The following is a 20,437-nucleotide window of genomic DNA, read 5'->3' on the forward strand; positions in this document are numbered from 1 at the left end:
TCACCAAATGGCGAGCGTGACACTGGCCAAGGCAGAAGTGGGCAATGTTAAAGGTCTTGGCCTGAAATTGAAATAGGATACCCCTTCTCGCCACTCCTGCTGCGTGCAATCTACCAGACGGAATAGTAAAATCACTGTTTACATACCTTCTAGCCGCTGCTACTAATTAATGTACCAGAAATCACTAAGCTGTTTTCTCAGTGTTGGTAAATATTGAATTATATAGACAGCAGTATCATTATTATACAACATACAACAATTTACGTATGATTGATTGCAATATACCCAACACTCTTATACATTACCCGAGTGGGTGTTCACACAAGATACATACTGTGTTTGTCACAATAGGTATTCCTAGGTCAACAACGTCATAGTTATACAGAAGTGACACAGTCTGTTCACAGCAGTATTACAACAACAATGTATAATAAAATACACAAGTATCACATGTGCAATGACCAGACAAACGTGTCGGGTAGCAGAGAACATTTAGCCTGAGAACAGGTTAAGAGATTTCCAGCCAGTTAAAGAAAGTGGCTGTATATTTACATTTTCCTGTTTGAGCAAGTTGGTTTTGCGTGGAAAGTTGCTCTAAATGTCTACACCGCCCCGTGGTCAGTGGTACCAAATGTTCTGTAGTGATTTCTGAATGTAACCGGCCAACTGAAGGTACCGGTACTATTCGTCCCCTGGCACTAAAGGATATTGTGAGCACACCACCCACAAAGAGACTAACCAGAGATCTAATTTGCTGAAAGTTGTGTGCATAAGAATAGCTGGACAGCATCTGTGACAGATACACATGCACTTCATACAGTAAATGTAACTAAATATAAGTTGGAATAAGAATTCTCATTCGCAATAACTTTTGTAACTAGCATGTTTTTTGTTTGTTGTTTAACGATGCACTCCGCAATATTCCAGCAATATGACGGCGGTTTGTAAATAATCAAGTCTGGACCAGACAATCCAGTGATTGACATCATGAGCATCGATCCACGCAATTGGGATATTATGACATGCATTAACCAAGTCCACAAGTCTGACCACCTGATCCTGTTAGTTGCCTCTTACGACAAGCATCGGTTGCTGAAGACCTATTCTACCCCGTATCTAAACGGTAGTACAACAGTGTAGGTGAGACTGATCGAGGTAACGCTGTCCGTTGATTCCAAAATCACCAGAGCTATCTTAACTTGGCTACATATGCTGCCTAAACGTGGCCACAGATGCTGCATTCACATGGCTACAGATGCCGCCTTGACATGGCTACAGATGCCAACTTGACATGGATACAGATAGCGCCTTGACATGGTTACAGATGACGTATTGACATGGCTACAGAAGCCGCCTTGACATGGCTACAGATGACATATTGACGTGGCTACAGAAGCCACCTTGACATGGTTACAGTTGCCGCCTTGACATGGAAACAGATAGCGCCTTGACATGGTTACAGATGACGTATTGACTTGGCTACAGAAGCCGCCTTGACATGGCTACAGAAGCCGCCTTGACATGGCTACAGATGCCATGCCACCTTGCCTTGGCTACGGATGACGTATTGACATGGTTACAGAAGCCGCCTTGACATGGCTACAGATGCCATGCCACCTTGCCTTGGCTACGGATGACGTATTGACATGGTTACAGAAGCCGCCTTGACATGGCTACAGATGACGTATTGACATGGCTACAGAAGCCGCATTGACTTGGCTACAGATGCCACCTTGCCTTGGCTACAGATAGCGCCTTGACATGGTTACAGATGACGTATTGAAATGGTTACAGAAACCGCCTTGACTTGGCTACAGAAGCCGCATTGACATGGCTACAGAAGCCGCATTGACATGGCTACAGATGACGTATTGACATGGCTACAGAAGCCGCATTGACATGGCTACAGATGCCACCTTGCCTTGGCTACGGATGACGTATTGACTTGGCTACAGAAGCCGCCTTGACATGGCTACAGAAGCCGCATTGACATGGCTACAGATGCCACCTTGACATGGCTACAGATAGCGCCTTGACATGGCTACAGATGCCACCCTCACATGGCTACAGATGCCACCTTGACATGGCTACAGATGCCACCTAGACATGGCTACAGATGCCGCCCTGACTTGGCTACAGAAGCCGCATTGACATGGCTACAGATGCCACCTTGACATGGCTACAGATGCCGCCTTGACATGGCTACAGATGCCGCCATGGCTTGGCTACAGATGCCACCTTGACATGGCTACAGAAGCCGCATTGACATGGCTACAGATGCCACCTTGACATGGCTACAGATGCCGCCTTCACATGACTACAGAAGCCACCTTGACTTGGCTACAGATGCCACCTTGACATTGCTACAGATGCCACCTTGACATGGCTACAGATGCCACCTTGACTTAGCTACAGATGCCGCCTTCACATGACTACATAAGCCGCACTGACATGGCTACAGATGACGTATTGACTTGGCTACAGAAGCCGCCTTCACATGGCTACAAATGCCGCATTGACATGGCTACAGAAGCCGCCTTGCCTTGGCTATAGATGCCACCTTGACATGGCTACAGATGCCGCCTTGACATGGCTACAGATGCCGCCTTCACATGGCTACAGATGCCACCTTGACATGGCTACAGATGCCACCTTGACATGGCTACAGATGCCGCCATGGCTTGGCGACAGATGCCGCCTTGACATGGCTACAGATGCCGCCATGGCTTGGCTACAGATGCCACCTTGACATGGCTACAGATGCCACCTTGACATGGCTACAGATGCCACCTTGACATGGCTACAGATGCCGCCATGGCTTGGCTACAGAAGCCGCCTTGACATGGTTACAGATGACGTATTGACATGGCTACAGAAGCCACCTTGACTTGGCTACAGATAGCGCCTTGACATGGCTACAGAGGCCGCCTTGACATGGCTACAGAGGCCGCCTTGACTTGGCTACAGAAGCCACCTTGACATGGCTACAGATGCCAACTTGACTTGGCTACAGAAGCCACCTTGACATGGCTACAGAAGCCACCTTGACATGGCTACAGAAGCCGCCTTGACATGGCTACAGAAGCCACCTTGACATGGCTACAGAAGCCTCATTGACATGGCCACAGAAGTCGCCTGCACACGGCTACAGATGCTGCCTTGACACGGCTACAGATGCTGCCTTGACACGGCTACAGATGCTGCCATGACTTGGATACAGACCCCACCTTGACATGGCTATGACTTGGATACAGACCCCACCTTGACATGGCCATAGATCGCCTTGACACGGCTACAGATGCTGCCATGACTTGGATACAGACCCCACCTTGACATGGCCATAGATCGCCCTGACACGGCCATGACTTGGATACAGACCCCACCTTGACATGGCCATAGATCGCCTTGACTTGGATACAGACCTTACCTTGACTTGGATACAGACCCCACCTTGACATGGCCATAGATCGCCTTAACATGGTCAATGATGCCGCCTTGCCGCAAACGTTTCGATATCTTGAACGCAACAACGTGGCGTTCGTTCTCATCGCCCGCGGTGACCATAAACGCTTTCATTTGCTCTGAAAAACTGGAACCTGTTTCTCCTGTAAACATGACTCTTTGCTAGTTTCAGTTCTATCAGTGTCAGAGTGACGTCTCGTAGTGGTTCGTATTGTAGCGACGCAGTATTCTGGGCACTGTCCAGTGACTGACAGGATAACTGTTGCAGCTGCAACGTCATCGTGATAATGCGATCACTCGAAGGAGAATCCTAAAAAAACAGGTATAAATCTGCACCCAGGCGTTATTTAGTCGAACATTTAGACATTCACAGTATTATATAAAACAGTAATCGTTAAATGACCATACATTTGAATAGAATTCTGCATAAAATTATCATTTAAGACTTGTCTGTGTATTATCAGAAGTAACCCAATCGTCTGTATTTCTCCAAAGTCTCCTTTTGAGAGAAACAAGGGATGTTCCTTTATGTTATTGCACTATTTGACTTCATTGACCCTGAAATAGTGTTACATCATATATTATACGACTTTGAGGTACGTTTAGTTGGTATTGCCATTTCAGTTCAGCTATTTGGTCATGGCTACCAAACAAATGAAATGTATGAAAGGGCATGTTCGTCGACAGTGCTCCGGCTATACAACAGATATATACTGAACCAAATTAAAAACTTCACAACCCTAAAATTTTAACAATTTGACCAGTTATCATTGTGGTCCCATTGTGTGTATTTAAACAGTAATGGCAACGTAATGGAAGTGTCATGGTGTGGGATGCTTTCTGTGCCAATGCACGTTCCAGGCTTCTTGTCATCCGTGGCAACCTCAACGCTGCTGCTTACCGCGACCAGGTACTGGCACCAGAACTTCTGCCTTATATGGCAGCACATGGACCCGGTTTGATCTTCCAACACGACAATGCCAGACCCCACACAGCAATTTTGACAAGGAATTTCCTTCAGAATGCGGGAGTCAACGTCATGGACTGGCCGTCAAGGTCTCCCGACCTCAATCCCATCGAACACGTCTGGGATGCTTGGCAGAAGTCTTCGCACTCTCCAGAACCAACCACAAAATTTGCAAGATCTTGGCACCATTTTGCAGCAACAATGGCGTCGTCTTCCCAATAATGTGTTCACAAGCATCACAAGGTCCATGCGGAGGCGTTGTGTGGCAGTTGTCAACGCACATGGTGGCCATACACGCTACTGAACTTGTGTGTCATCAGATTCTCGTGCTTGGGACTTATGATTTAAACTGTTGCTGTTATTACCGAATACCGTAGGTGCTTGGAACAAATTATGGTTACCACCGTTAATTAAAATCCTTCTTTGGACATTAATGATTAAAAATTACCTTCTCTGATACATTTGTCCGTACTTTTAAAAATGTGAAGTTTTTAATTTGACTCAGTATATGTCCCTAGATGCATGAAAATTAATGTGATAACGGCAATATACCATTCTACAGTACATTTTGGAAGTAACGAGTATTGCATGTAAAAGCAGCTAGTCCTTGATCGGTACTTAACATTACTGTCACAAGAAACTGTGACCATGCAGGTGGTCAGGCTTTGACTCGGCTGATGGTACTAGAGATGGAAGAGAGGCCGTGGTAATAAACACACTATCACTTGACTGTGTAGCATGCAAGCCTTACAAGCCAGTGGACATTAATCCTTTCATCTCCAAGGTGGTCAGAGTTCACATGAGTAATGTGATCATTGCTGTTCCTGTGCTGGCCGAATGGCATTGATATTGAGCATTACTGACCAACTCGTGTTATTGTGGGACAAACTGAATATGAATAGCGACTCGTGTCCCTCTCGTGGTCATTTTTGCGACAGGGTTCCGTCTAAGCCTTAAGGGACATAGCTAAATGAATTGTCAACTCGTTGTGTAATGATTCACGTATATTTTCCCCATATATTATATAATGTCGGATGCAATTTAAAGCCCATCGGGATTATACAGTATGATTGAACACATATAACTGTATCTTGGGTATATTTTAGATGCAGGGCATACGTAAAGTCAAAAATTATTCCTGAGGCATTCTTTGACCGAAAAACCTGAAGCCATACGCGCACTTTGATTGGTTTGTCGTATTTTCGCACATCACATTCATCGACAGCGGGACGAGTTTTCTTGCAGGTTATATCCCCGTCACACTTATTCGGAATGAGCAGGAATCAAGCAGAACCAGCCGGAATGGAGAATTTTCAAAATTTCTGCCACATTCAGGAGGGAATTTCAAATTGACCAAGCTTTGTAAGAATACCGTTCGAATACTTAGAATGCGCTTCGAACCCGCCTCGAATGATTCTTGCACATTCAGTTTGTATCAGCTCTCGAATGCAGCTCGAATGTAGTTGGAACACAGTAGGAATATTAAGAAAGCTGTTAGAATGCAGTTAGAATATCTAGAATGCACTTTGAATGCCAGACGAGTGCGGTTCGCTTGCTATCCGAATACCGGCCGAAGTCTGGTTGGAATTCACCCCGGAATGGCCGCTGAATATGGTTCGAACGTCCAATAATTCGATGTGCATTCGGAACATTCTGGCAGGATTTGAAGATGCTTGGCGGTTTCGATTTTCCCTCGTATGCGATCGGAATATTTCGAATGCTGCTGGAATGCCGTAAGAATATTTAGAATGCAGTCAGTGTGAAGTTAGATAACACTTCGAATGCCGTTCGATATTTCTCCACTTCGAATGCACCTCGAAAGTTTTGAGCATGAGCTGAGAATGGGTCCGAATATTTGGAATGCACTCAGAATGCAGTCAGATGTTTTAGAATGCACTTCGAATATCCAGGAATAAACAAAGAATTTTCATTCCGGCGGTATTCCGCCTCTAGTGTGACAAGGGTTTTACGGAAAGGGGCGAGTGGTGACGAATGTGATATGTGAGCATTGGCCCCTGTCGTGTCTGCTGACTTTGCCAGAAGTTCAATACAACCCTAGTTTGTACACATTGATGTTGTAGAGAGTGACACCTGCAGCACAAGCAGAATAGTGATATTACTGAAAACCGGACCCATATAAACTGAAAAGGTAGACACTCGCCATCTTGGTCGAAGCTGAAATCGGCTGTATCGTTCAGGTCAGAGACCATAAAATAAATTGGCAAATTTGTGTTCACATTACCCCCACATTACCATCGGCCCTTCATCGGCCATGCATCGCCCCAGCGCGGCAAACATCGTCTGGCCGATTAAGTTTTGCTCATCGGATCCACATCAGCTATATGCCGGAAATAGTTATCGGCCCGACATTGGCAACTATTATCGGCTAAGCATCGGATTGATATCGGCCCAACGTCGACAATAATTATCGGCACAGCATTGGGTTGACATTGGCCCGACAGTAATTATAGGTTTAGAATCAGCCTTGTCCAACCTCTCAAATCCCATCACCACCCAAGCATTGGTCATAATTCAGACGTCATCACCTTTCTATTCTTTCTCATTTACAGTGGCAGCTGGGGTGTTCAGTATTTTACCTTTCATAATATGTGGTGTCAATTCTTGATTTTCTTCCAAATGCATAAATTATAAAACAAATGGCTAACAACTTGCAATAATCATTTAGAATTATCGATATTTTAAAAAAATAGTCCAAAAGATCCAAACTTTCATCGTTTCTTTCCACTTCGTTAGTTTCATCTGCCATTGTCTTAAATAAGCTGATGTTCTGTGGAGTAGTTGCTTGTCGTAAGAGGCGACAAACGGGAACAGGATCAGGCTCGCTGACTTGGTTGATGCATGTCATCTTATCCCTGTTGCGTCGATCGATGCTCATGATGTCAATCACTGAATTGTCTGGTCCAGACTCGATTATTTACAGACCGCCGTCGTACAGCTGGAATATTGCTAAATGTGGCGTTAAACAACAAACAAACATTACTGACAACATCTCATCTTAATATTTCATGTAAATGATCCCACAATAGAACTTTTCCAAGTGTAGTGTTAGGGCATATAAGACTAAACATTTTCAAAGCATCAGATCTGACGTTAATGTAACGAAGAGTAATGCAAACAAAGTAGACACAATTTATTGATAACAACCTTTGCAATACGGCACTTTCGTTTGCAGATTCCCTAGCTGCAGCTCTGTTTTTTTATTTCGCGTTTTCCTTGTGCCATTTCTAAACCTTCCTCCTGGAACTCGGAGCCATTATTTTACACAGGTCACCATGTTCTTGTCTGTGGCTTCTGAGATCCCAGCTGCAGGCTTCGTCGTCAGCTTCTGTTTACAAACGACAGCAAAAAATGTCAGTGTGCATATTATAAGTAATTGGTTTGGTAAACTCTTTCTCAAACTGTTTCATGTACTCTGATAATTACAAGTAATGAACTTCACAAGTGTGTCAAAACAAGTTATTGGTAACATATTGGAATAAAAGAATAACTAATACCCTGTTCACATGCACCTCTATACATATGTGTGTATATATCATTTCAAGTCAATTGATGAGTTTATAATATGTGTAAATAAGTAAATCGATGAGTCACTCGGTATATGTAAATACGTACATTGAATTATGTGTAATGACATGCAAATAACATCACAAATAACATTTTATCCAGTATTTCATCACAAATGTGAATAAATTTCCTAAACTGATAAGACTACCGTACGTCTCCACTGGGTCTCGTAATATTTATTCAGCATCAATCATCACTGAAATAGTGCTCTGGATATATTGTTTTATCTTTTATTCATTATTTCATCATCATGTACATATATACATTTCTCAACATAAGACTATCGTACGTCTACCCTGAGTCGGGGAAAAACTGTATGATAGAAGCCTTTCCCGTAATAACCTTATTCAATATTATCTTTTAAGTTTTACTGTAACTCTTGGTAGTTAATAACTGCTGCTAAATATAAACTAATAACCGATTCTAAAATAGCCATATCTCTGGAAATGATCACACATTAATCGATCGATACAGATAGTGACAAAATCAAATTAACTTTGTGTTGTTCACTATTTTCCTGTTTTACTTGTTATAACAGCTGGAATTGTAAACATTTTCACTGTGTGGTGGACCCGTGAAGATCCGGGGTAGAAAAGGTCTTTAGCAACCCATGCTTGCCGTAAATGGCGACTATGCTTGTTGTAAGAGGCGACTACCGGGATAGGGTGGTCGGGCGCGCTGACTTGGTTGATGCACGTCATCAATCTCAATTTGCCTGGATCGATGCTCATGACGTCAATCACTGGATTGTTTGGTCCAGACTCGATTATTTACAGACCGTCGTCATATAGCTGGAATATTGCTGAGTGCGGTGTTGAACAACAAACCAACAAGCCACTGTGTGGTGATCGAAAACCGAAGTCATTGAATTACCTCCTGCCGACAACACTGAAGCTCCTTTTATCGACCAGTAGGAATATTAGCTAAATCTGGTTAGACCTATGACATGCACATGCAATGCTGAAAGTTTCCGAAAGCCTTGTCATGAATTTCATGTTCACTGCTGTTAGTGCTGACAGCAATCACAACATCAAGTTTGCCATTCATTATTTGTATTTCAATTCAGTAGACATAAATGTAACATTGGTACATGAGGTTTAAAAGTGTAGCAATTCATTGAGTCTTTAAACATGATCAGATATGGTTATATACATATATATAGGAATGACTGATGAATTATATTAAGTAGGCTGGTAATTCTTTCCATTTTCTGACGAATTTATGAATACTACTATTTTTCATTGCGATATTTTTTTCTTCTATTTCACATACATCCTTCAATATTGTGTAGCAAAATAACTTATCCAGAATGATAAATTGATAATAAAACATATCTTGTCATGTTTTGCATTTGCCCTTGTCCCCATGTTTTGCTAGACATGGGTATTTGGCGTTTAAAAAATATAAATAGTGAGGATGCTACACATGAGAACCTGCTCTGTCACGACATCTTCCACGGATTTTGCCATTGTAAGTAAGCAGGATACTTTGATAGGAGCTAGTGTTTCATAGAGCCTAGATGTCTCTACGCACCTTGATGCTTTTGAATGAACAATGTTTCTCTTTTCAATTGAAAGGTTTGAAATGAACTGAACACCTCGTAAACACAGTAATGAAGTAAACACTTATATTACCGCAATATAGGTGTTCCCTGAGCCATCCAAGTATTATCTTTTCGCGTGGTCTGCTTGAGAGGACCCACGTGAGTAACAGCGCCCTCTTTTACAAGAGTAGCCTCCCTTAACGGACCAACGTAACAAAATCGATCGCAATATTTCCAACTTTTGCCAATGTATTGTAATTTGCTGAATGAAATGTAAGATGTGACGAATTCCGTCTGTATCCTCTCTCAGTCTGTTGTATATGTTCAGTCAAAATGGTCAGTGAATGTGCTAGATTTATTATATTTCAAAATTAAAAATAAGTTAATATTTTGAATTTGAGTTCGAACAGAATTATTGTATCATGCATAAATTAATATTTATGTCACATTGTAATCAACAAATATTTGTTTATGTCTTATTACAACAGTGTGGATAATACAACAGTGTGGATAATACAACAGTGTGTATAATGCAACAGTGTACATGATACAAACTGTATATAATGCAACAGTGTACATGATACATAGAGGATTAACCACTGTGTTCAGTTGTTACCGAAAAATCTACACACGAGTGATTAATCTGTCACGATTAGAACGAGGCTTTGCCGAGTTCTAATTGTGACAGATTAATCACGATTGTGTAGATTATTCGGTAACAACTGAACACAGTGGTTAATCCTTTTTCTCCCATAACAATACGCCATAAAAAGTCGAGCTCGTAGTTGAAGATTTCCCGTGTTTACTAACCACTCGGGATTCCCCCCAGCCTCGTTTTCGAATATGCTCACTAAGACAACTGCACCTTAAACAGGTAAAAAGGATCTAGCGAAGACAACTCACACGAGTTTTCCGTGACAGGCAAGCCACTTGTTAGCATTCATGTTATGTTTTTTGTTAACTATTAAAAGCTGATGGGAGTAACGTTTTGAGAATTAGTAATGTGATTTGATATTTGTTAATGGTTTTGGATTACTCGGCCAATATCTTTATTTGCATTCGTCTCGCCGTGACTATCATTCTCAATGCGCAACACTAAATAGGCCCACTTTTTAGTGTATGTAAATACGTTATTCGTTTATTTGTTCGCTAGAAACACATTTCATAAACCCAATTAAGAGGAAATTAAATATTGTCTTGTATATTGTGAAATATTGTTAACGAAAAACAACGGCCAAAGGAACTGTCAGCAGGATTGATCAGGCAAGATTCTATAAATACCAACTCAGGCAACTGATCAACTGATTACATCTTCTCAAATCCATCAATGGGTTGTAATATTTTTGGACGAAATTTTGCTCTTTAAAACTAATTTTACAGTGAATAATTTAATATGTAAAATGATGATTATTTCATGTCATCTTTTTTTTATTTTTATTTTTTCCTGAACATGGTGAGCACGTGCTTTTATCATTCAGTAGACAATTTTTCTTTTGAACATAATATTTAACATCATGACACCAAAAATGTTACTAAATGAGTCATCTAATTTCCCCATATTTGTGAATGACAAGAAACAATGTGAATTTGACAAGCACAATACTTTATTGTGTGTGAAACATAAATACATAGGATATATGTAAACAATAAATTACCATTTCAGTATTTCTACAAATATTTGCATTTTAATACCCTTGTAATCTTACATTGCTATTTTACTGCTACAGTTACCTCCAAACGTTATTCTTTTTTTGTTTAATCAGATTAGAAGTTAAGACTTACTGATTATAGGTAATTTAAAATTAACCTTTTCTTCTTTTTAATCTTCATGAAAACAAGACATAATAATAAATATGTATTTTAGTGACCTGTTCATATGTGATTTTTTTGTAAAAAGTATTAAGATTAAAATTAGACATTGCTAATGTAAAGAAATGAGGTTTATGGTAAAATGTTATAAGAGGACCTCTTGTTGGTCACTTCATCACCCATAAATTTGAGTTTTTCTTTATTAACCATGTTCTGAAAATTTACACATTAGAATGATTTAAGGTCTCTGATAAAAAAAGCGACACAGCTTTCCACTCCCAGGCAGCCAATTAGATTATGCGAAAAAAAATAAACCATGGGAGAATAATAAATAAAAATATTCTTTTATTTTGTCATATGTCCAGTTTATCATCCCAAGAAATGCTAAATACTTATCATTACAATTAAGCTAGCTATGCATATTGGGGCTCTTTATCTGCTATGATAATATAACAATTGCATTATTCAAGAAGTGTTTTTTTCAGTAATCATGGTAAATAATACATCTTTGGTTTAAAGAATATACTTGAGACAAACCTAATTATACATGTCTTAATACTCTGTATTGTCTGTTAATTCTGAAAATGATTAACTGTAATATTGAGTTTCTACCTTAAACTAATAATATAAAATTGATTTTGAGGTTATTTCATCCTATCTAAAATACAAAATATATTTTAAGATGTATACATGTACATCATTGTTGCAATTTTTTTTTATTTTAAAAAAGAAAAATACATGATAAGGTTGACTGGTGCCCACCATCTTTATCTTCATCATTTTGTCTGCTCCCTATAATAAATCAAAATAGTTAAGAAAAAATATGAAGACATATATTACCTTCTGGAGTTTATTTAGATTTAGGTATGACTTAATACATTCAAGTTTAAACGGGGTAATGTTGTTTTTTCATATTAACGAGTTTCTTAATTTCCTGAGATAGTATGTTTAAATAATTGAAGTCTTCATGTTTAAAAAATACCAAATAATTATAGGCCAAAATACATTAATTATAACTCCACCTGTTGAAAGGGGAAACAACTGCTGTGGTTGCAAAACATCTTGGTCGTGAGGTGTACGGTCCGTCCGGCAAAGATTGATCGTTTCCTGCATTAAAATTAAGTATTGCTTTAGATCCAAATTATCTGAGTGTTTATTTTATTAAAATATGAAATTTAAGTCTCGATTATTTTAATATAGGCCTAACTATGAAATATGTTTTTGATCGATCGGCTCTAGATCAACACTTCGTTATAACGTGACATTTCTTATGTGGTTGACAGTTGTTTTTAGAAAAAAATACCAAACAATATGGTTTTGTTTCACTATTTCATCGGTATTTTTACATGAATTAATTAACTGTTTCATTAGCTTTGTTATTAGTCTTCAAAACGCCCAGTAAAGAATGTACAGGAGTTGCTCACCTGGTCCCGTAATATCGATGCGGTATCTCGCTTTGGTTACCGTCTGCAAATGAATCTGGTACGTTGGGAAGCCGAAATTCTCTGATATATCTCCACATATCACACCCCTTCTTCCCCGACAAATTTTCTCTCATTCACCAACTTTCGGCAATGGAAACATTGTCACTACGGTTATGTTTTGCCAGCAGGGGATTTCCTGTACTGGACGACCTCGGGTATCCCCGATCCGAAAATAGTGCCGTCAATTATTTTTAGCCAGCCAATCAAAACGCGATGACACACTCTCCACTCTCAGCCAGCCAATCAGATTGGGTGAAAAAAAATAAACCACTGCGAATAAACCACTGCTGGCGATTGAGGATCAAGCCCTGTTATGGGAGAAAAACTGTATATATAATGCAACAGTGAACATGATACAAACTGTATATAATGCAACAGTGTACATGATACAAACTGTATACAATGCAACAGTGTACATGATACAAACTGTATATATAATGCAACAGTGTACATGATACAAACTGTATATATAATGCAACAGTGTACATGATACAAACTGTATATAATGCAACAGTGTACATGATACAAACTCGATAATCAAGATCTATACTGTGATAAAACGGGTCTTACATCGCGAAATGCATCAAATCACGTGAGCACCTTGATTAAAAACATGAAAGGATTTGGAAAATATCTGCTGACAACAAGTTGGCGGTGCACATGCTTTGCAAATCCTGCAATCGATCGAAACAGTTTACGAACCGGATTTCGATTTCGTTGCGAGATTTTGTTTGGACTATGCATAGACTCGATAGTCCAGCCAAAATGTTACTCCATAATTCCTGCCTAGTTCAGCAAGGGTGGAAACTGGACTTTTATAGTCAGTTACCTCTCTTGCCTCAGGAAGAAGCTCAAAAGGTCTTAATTTAATGACTGACAATACTTTCAGATATCTCATTTTATGTTAACAATTCAGAGGTCATTGTTTGACAAAACCAAGAGCTGATCACGATTGAAGGTAACGTAAAGGCAACACCGATGACATCCCTACAGATGATGTTACGCTTGACGTTCCTACCCAGCCTGTACATCCTCCAGGTGGTAGCCAATCAGTTTTCACCGCACCTCTTCCCCCAGGCTGGACCCTACTTTGAGGGCTGGTACATGAGACTCCTGGATGTCCAGTCTGGGCGAAGCATCGGCCTCCTGTTTGGTCATGTGCTTCCAGAGACGACCAACTTGACCGTCCCAGTAGTAGCAGTTTCCATCCTGTACAGTGAAGGGTGCACCACCTGCAAATTAATGTCCTACAATGGTTTCTTCAACAGATCACAGGTATATTTGTATGTATGGTGGCTAAAATTGTTTAGCAATATGTTAAATCCTAATTACCACTTTAAAGTTCTGTGCCCCGCTTTACTAAATATTAAATGCGAGTGTACATACGCATCATTATGGCTGATAATTGAGGTTTGAGGTAACGATGGCCATAAATTGAAAAACAATTCAGTTTTTGGTCCATGTTTCTCAACAAAATATAGAAATTAAGATTTTGACTTTGAAGAGTGGGAGGGAGTATTGCAATCATGTTCACTGTTAGTAGTGTCCCCCATCACCATAGTACATTTTCCAAGATGGCAGCACTTCCGGTTCCTCCTTCCTCTCTCTTCCATGCATGCCCCCATCTGATTTCCGTCACATCCCATCCAATCTCACTAAAGGTTTGTTGTTCCACCAGGACAATGCAGCTGTGCACACGTCTGTTGTTACCATGGCTGCAATTCATGACTGTGGCTTTGAACTCCCAGAACACCCTCTGTATTCACCAGATTTGACAAAGATGTTTGTTCTCATTACCACTACACATACATCTGAGGTCATCCCATTTTATGTCACATCAGAAGACCTTTTATGAACTTTGACCGACCAATGAAACGACTAACAAGAAGCTGACATTAGGCAATCAGAGAGCATCTTTCTCTAACTATACTGCACTCCATGCTTGACCATGACTTAAAGACATTTTTACAAAATTCTTGATTAAAAAATTGAAAACTGAACAAAAGAAAATTCTGGAATGTCTAATAGATGGCAGAGCTTGTATGGCAGTACTTCCCATTAGCTATGAAAAGTATCTTCCAACCAAGCTTTTATTGCATTGAAGGGAGATACGGAAGAATATTTTGAGGAAATCAGTAGTACAGCACGTAACTGTCATTCAGAATACTCCCTGTTATCTTTTCAAGGTTGCATTATTAGAAAACACATTTCAACCGTCACTTTCCGATCTGGTTAGCGTCGCTCTGATTGGTCGGATGAAAGGTCTGGCGTGACCCATAAGTGATCAGATTTCTTTTTAGCTGTAGCAAGTACTAAAATCTGATTCTAATGAGATTGGATTGGATGTTACAAAAATAAGGTGGGGGTACATGCATGGAGGAGAGAGGAAGGAGGGGGCGAGGGTGGGACACACACTTCTGCCAAACAATGCTGAAGTGACTGGATGATACAGAAGACCTCCTCCTGGAGGTGTAACAAGTCCTCAACAGCTGCAATTATTTGATTATCATTTGCATAATGCTTGCCAGACAGTTCATTCTTTAAGTTTAGGAAGATGTAGAAATCTGATGGTGTCAAATCTGGTGAATACGGAGGGTGTTCTGGGAGTTCAAAGCCACAGTCATGAATTGCAGCCATGGTAACAACAGACGTGTGCACAGCTGCATTGTCCTGGTGGAACAACAAACCTTTAGTGAATTTTCCATGACGGTAGCCTTGATATTACAGCTTTGCAGAATATTGACAATTCTGACCTCTCAAGGGGTAGTCCACCAGTAGCATTTCTTCAGAATCCCAGAAAATTGAAGCCATCAACCTGGAACAGACTTCTGACTTCACTGTTGTTTAGTCTTTGGCTGACAGTAGTAAACCCAAGCCTCATCCATGGTTACAAATTGTTCCTCAAAATCTGCTGGGTCTGCTTCAAAATGGCGTAAATTCTTACAAGAGATCATGAACCTGGTGTATTTCTGATCAGGAGTTGGATGCCTTGGGACCCAGTGTGCTGAAACGTTTGTCATGCCCAGTTCATTCCTCAGAATGTTTTCAAAACGCTCTCATGAGAGATGCATAACAGTATTGGCTATGTGACTTTAGGTGAGGTGTGTTGATCATCCATAATCATATGTACTTTATTAGCATCTTCCATAGTGGTGGCAGTTAAAGCTCTTCCTGATCTTGTATCTGAATACAAATGAAGTCATTTTTCAACTGCCTTGTTTTGAAAGAAAAGGTTAGTCTTCAGCAAACTGTCTTACCGTGCAGACGTGTGCCAATCTGTTTGTGTGGACTTGAATGAATGCAATATGACTATACAAAGGTTTGTCTGATATGGAGAGGTTCCTTGGGAAGGTGAGAGGATTGAACAAAAGAGAAAAGCTGTATACAGATATTGCTCCCTTATGGTGGCTCGGTGACATTCTGGGCACATCACCAAAGATGTTGACAATCATGTCAAAGAGACCCATATTCTGACCTCACTTCCAGACACCTATGTTGAACAACAGCTGGGACAGTATGTCAAAGCATGCATTGTCAACATGGAGCCCAGTCATCTCCCAGGACAACATTGGGAGTGTGTGTATTGTTTTGCACCAGGCATCATTGCAACATAGGATTCCTCATTCTCGTCAAGCCTGGTGTGTACTATCTCTATGTGTTGGTCCATCATGCCAGTGGATGGTATCCTCGTGATACCACAGTCAGTGTTGGGCTCATGTGGAACTGGTTTCAGGCTCAGTCTTCACTCACTAGAAGGAACCAGTACGCAAAATGGGCAACCCTTCATGGTGCATGTTCTTACTACACACACAAAACTCTATCTTAGACCTGTTATGGTTGCATGTTAAGTTTCTCGTTATATTTCTTCTCTAACTTCTCATAGTTTGTATACAAAAGACCTTGGATGCCACATTATGACAATGTTGTCATTTTTTTGCAATGTGAAAAGTGTTCTTTTGGGAGAGATGGTTGCTACTCCGAAGGTCATTTGACTGTGAGAGAGCATCTCACATCATTGCTGCCCAACACCATCGTCGTGAGGCAAAGGAGTTAACTGATTATAAAAGTCCAGTTTCCACCCTTCCCGAATTAGGCTGGAATTTCTGCATTATACTTTGGCTGGCATAACAGGCTATGCATAGTCCAACCACAAATCGTGTAATAAAATCGTCATCTGTGCAGATTTCGGTTAATTACAGGATTTGCAAAACAAGTGTATCGTCAACCCACCATTCACAGATGTTTTCCAAATCTTTATGTTTTTAATCAACTTGCTCCAGTGATTTGATGTACTTTGTGAGGAAGACCCTTTTAGTTACATTAAATCTTGATTGGGCACTTCCATTTTGTTTGAAGAGAATGCAAGTGATATGAGGTGGAATCTGATTGGTCAGTAGGAGGAATATAGAAGGGACATAACTCACGATAGACTCTGGTGGCTCTACGATCGAGCCACAAGATTCCAGTCTAGTTTGGCAAGGGTAGGAATTTGACTTATAGTCAGCTAAATCCCTTGCCTCTTGAAGATGGCCCAACACTGCAATAAATGCACCAGGACTTTCAGTATTGTGTTGCTCCTGCTTCAGAGTGCTTTTGGCATAGACTGGTAGGCAGCATCTTTATGGCCATGGAGGTGGGGTATTGATGGTGGTGTTGTCTTAACTGACAGTAAAGAGCTAAAGCAGTCATCCCTTTATTATATGATGCACCCTCAGAAAGGTGTTTCTCAGACCTGTTGAAGCACAAGATATGAAGACAGAACAGGCTGCCTCCAGCAGCAGCACCACCACCACCCCACCAAAACCCCCAGAGTATCAAAGAATTGGGGATGTATCATTTTTTTCTCAGTGCTACAGAGTGAATCCCTCAAGTCGGTTCCACTTTGTCCTGTGAGGGAGTCTTATGAAAGAATCAACAATGACTGCACAACAGTGCCTGCACCAGCCAATTCTTTTTCCGAGGCAAGGACCTTGCATGCAGCAGACTGTAAAAACATATTCCCTATCACTCTTCCAGTAGCTCTCTTTAGGGCTACCCCAATCGTAACCCGATGCTTGAATCTCCAGTTTGTTTGCATTGTTAATAATGTGTAGCTGCTCCTTGGTGCTGTTTTCCAGCTTGCCCCAATGCCCTGACCCAACATACCCCAACATTGCCTTTTTTCACTCTCTCCTCTGTGCATGGGCCACCAACCGATGATGTCATTTCCTGAGAGATCCTGCCACAAAAACGGTGCATTCCGTCATGTGATTTCATGTGCTGTCATATTGCAGTGACATAGCGTCTTTTCCAAGATGGCAGCACTTCCGGGTGTTGTGTGTTCAAGCATGCACCGGAATAGAAGTGCCACCATCTTGGAAAATGTGCTGTGGTGATGGGGAACACTACTACTGTTTACCAATTACTACCTGACTCAAGGCAATCTTTAATATTTCAGAGAAAATTCCATCAGTTTAAACCACACTGCCCACAGGGCAACTAAGTACAGAAGTGTGTAATTGTTGATTTTCACAACGACCAACTACAACTGCAAATGCAACATGATTGTTTCAGATGAATATTACAGTCCATGGATTTCCGGTTTCTAAGAACCCCGATGACATTTCGCCGGCAGTTTTTGAATGGACAACTGGACAAAATATCACCTTCAATGTACAAGAAAATAGGACACATTTCAGCTTCCAGACAGAGGGCGCCATTTTCCGAGGGATAGTATCTTCTCCTATCCCATGGGGTCCCAATGGGAAGGGTCCAGAGGGCTGGCTTGAACATATGCCCCTCCCTCTCCACTGGTTCGTATACAGTCTTCGGTCGAGGGTCGAGTGGTATGAGTTTAGTGTACCGCATATTGGCCTCCGGGTGACCGGAAGGAGTGCAGTGGCTCACATGGAGAAGAACTGGGGCAAGGCGTTTCCTCCTGCCTGGATCTGGACACAGGGGGTGAACCCAGCTTCAAACGTAAGTCTTTCACTGTCAGGAGGAATTGTCAGAGATGTTATAACCGTTACAGCCTATTTGATTGGCTACAGGAATCCTGCTAAACAACTAATGCTGGACTACACGCCTGTTGATAGTAGAGTTGAAAGTAGACACGATGGGTGTGCAGGCCACATAAATTTGACGGCAATCGGGTTGGTACACACTTTGCACATCTACATCAGCAGCAACACAAAAGCCTTCAGTGACTGTTTATATGGACCTGAGACGACAGGGTTCCGCCGGGCATGTGTTGAGAGCTACAGTGCCACGGCAGACATCTTGGTGTTCAAAAAGGGCATGCTGATGGATAAACAACACATCTCTCACTATGCCATGGAGTTTGGAGGCAAATATGTTTGCAATGAGAAATGTGGCACTTAATGCACTTAATCTATACATGTAGTTGAGAACTGGTTAGTAAGAACAGTTTCCAACATAAAAAAGGTTTATTCACTTAGCAACTTAAATAGTGGTTTGTCTGTATACATCCAGGAAGTTCTAGCCTGTAACCATAACATAAGGCTATAGAACATCAAATGGAAGTGTCCTTCTTTCTTGGAGAAGAGTTCTACTGTAAAGATGGACCATATGTTGGAGGGTGAGGAGATCAAGTTCAAGGCTAACATTCTAAAACATTCTATCAATGTGGTTTACTCAACATACGGAGCCACATATGGATTTAAAAGTCACTCTGGTCTCACAAGAAGTATCATGTGAGTGTGCCAAGTTGGGTTTCAGTGAAGACAATAATAAGTTCATTTGTCTCCTTAGCATTGACATATATTCGCCAGGTGTGATGTATTTTGTAAAAATGTCATATAGTTGGACAAGGGAGATCCAGTGGAAATGATTTTTTATGCCTCATTTACTATTTCTTGTACAAAATATATTTCTCAATATGACAAGCATGATGTTTGTTATCGATTTTTATAATGTCTCACATAGTTTTATACCGAATAGAATAATCTATACTTACACATCCACCTGTATAGAGCAGTGTTTTGTTAAATACCTTAGAATAAATACATCACCAAAACATAATACATTGATACAAATCCTAAAATGGACACACTGTCCAGTATCAGGGCCGGTCATCCAACCAGGTTTGCCTGTCTCAGTGCATCTTCACGCCATAGTGGCACCCATGGCTGTCTTAGTGTATCCTCACACCCTGGATCAGGGCCTGGCTGCCTGCGTGTAATGACACATTGAGACAGCCAGGCCCTCATTCTGTGTGTGAGGACACATTGAGACAGCCAGGCCCTCATTCTGGGTGTGAGGACACATTGAGACAGCCAGGCCCTCATTCTGGGTGTGAGGACACATTAAGACAGCCAGGCCCTCATTCTGAGTGTGAGGACACATTTAGACTGCCAGGCCCTCATTCTGGATGTGAGGACACATTGAGACTGCCAGGCCCTCATTCTGGGTGTGAGGACACATTAAGACAGTCAGGCCCTCATTCTGGGTGTGAGGACACATTGAGACAGCCAGGCCCTCATTCTGAGTGTGAGGACACATTTAGACTGCCAGGCCCTGATACAAGTTCCAACAGTACCCGGTAATCAAACTTCCAGTCTGGTGACAAATGATCTGAGTAAAACAAAG

At 41.1% G+C, this 20,437-nt stretch overlaps 1 protein-coding gene and 1 long non-coding RNA gene across 4 annotated transcripts; one reads left to right on the forward strand and one right to left on the reverse strand.

Moving 5' to 3' along the window:
• Nucleotides 1-7,567: 7,567 nt before the first annotated feature.
• LOC139456403 (uncharacterized) lies at nt 7,568-9,734 on the reverse strand. Its single transcript, XR_011652530.1, has 2 exons — nt 9,649-9,734; nt 7,568-7,775 (listed from the first exon to the last, which is right to left on the reverse strand). It is a non-coding gene; the product is annotated as an uncharacterized lncRNA (long non-coding RNA).
• A 39-nt stretch (nt 9,735-9,773) lies between these two features.
• Nucleotides 9,774-19,686, forward strand: LOC139456399 (uncharacterized). 3 transcript variants are annotated; one of them, XM_071238097.1, is made up of 3 exons: nt 9,774-9,830; nt 13,767-14,125; nt 18,404-19,686. In XM_071238097.1, exons 2-3 carry the CDS (start codon nt 13,829-13,831, stop codon nt 19,208-19,210), a joined length of 1,104 nt encoding a protein of 367 aa, XP_071094198.1. In that variant the 5' UTR covers nt 9,774-9,830; nt 13,767-13,828; the 3' UTR covers nt 19,211-19,686. The 3 variants fall into 3 exon arrangements, with proteins under 3 accessions (XP_071094198.1, XP_071094197.1, XP_071094196.1); XM_071238096.1 differs by lacking the exon at nt 9,774-9,830 and adding an exon at nt 10,436-10,489; XM_071238095.1 differs by lacking the exon at nt 9,774-9,830 and adding an exon at nt 12,471-12,848.
• Nucleotides 19,687-20,437: the final 751 nt, after the last annotated feature.

Source organism: Haliotis cracherodii, unplaced genomic scaffold (assembly GCF_022045235.1).
Source record: "Haliotis cracherodii isolate W230 unplaced genomic scaffold, xgHalCrac1.p SCAF_11, whole genome shotgun sequence".
NCBI lineage: Eukaryota > Metazoa > Mollusca > Gastropoda > Lepetellida > Haliotidae > Haliotis > Haliotis cracherodii.

Coding starts and splice junctions, on each gene's coding strand:
- LOC139456399 (XM_071238097.1), top strand. CDS start 13,829: ATGACATCCCTACAGATGATGTTACGCTTGACGTTCCTACCCAGCCTG. Junction 14,126..18,403: donor GTTTCTTCAACAGATCACAG/GTATATTTGTAT, acceptor TGATTGTTTCAG/ATGAATATTACAGTCCATGG.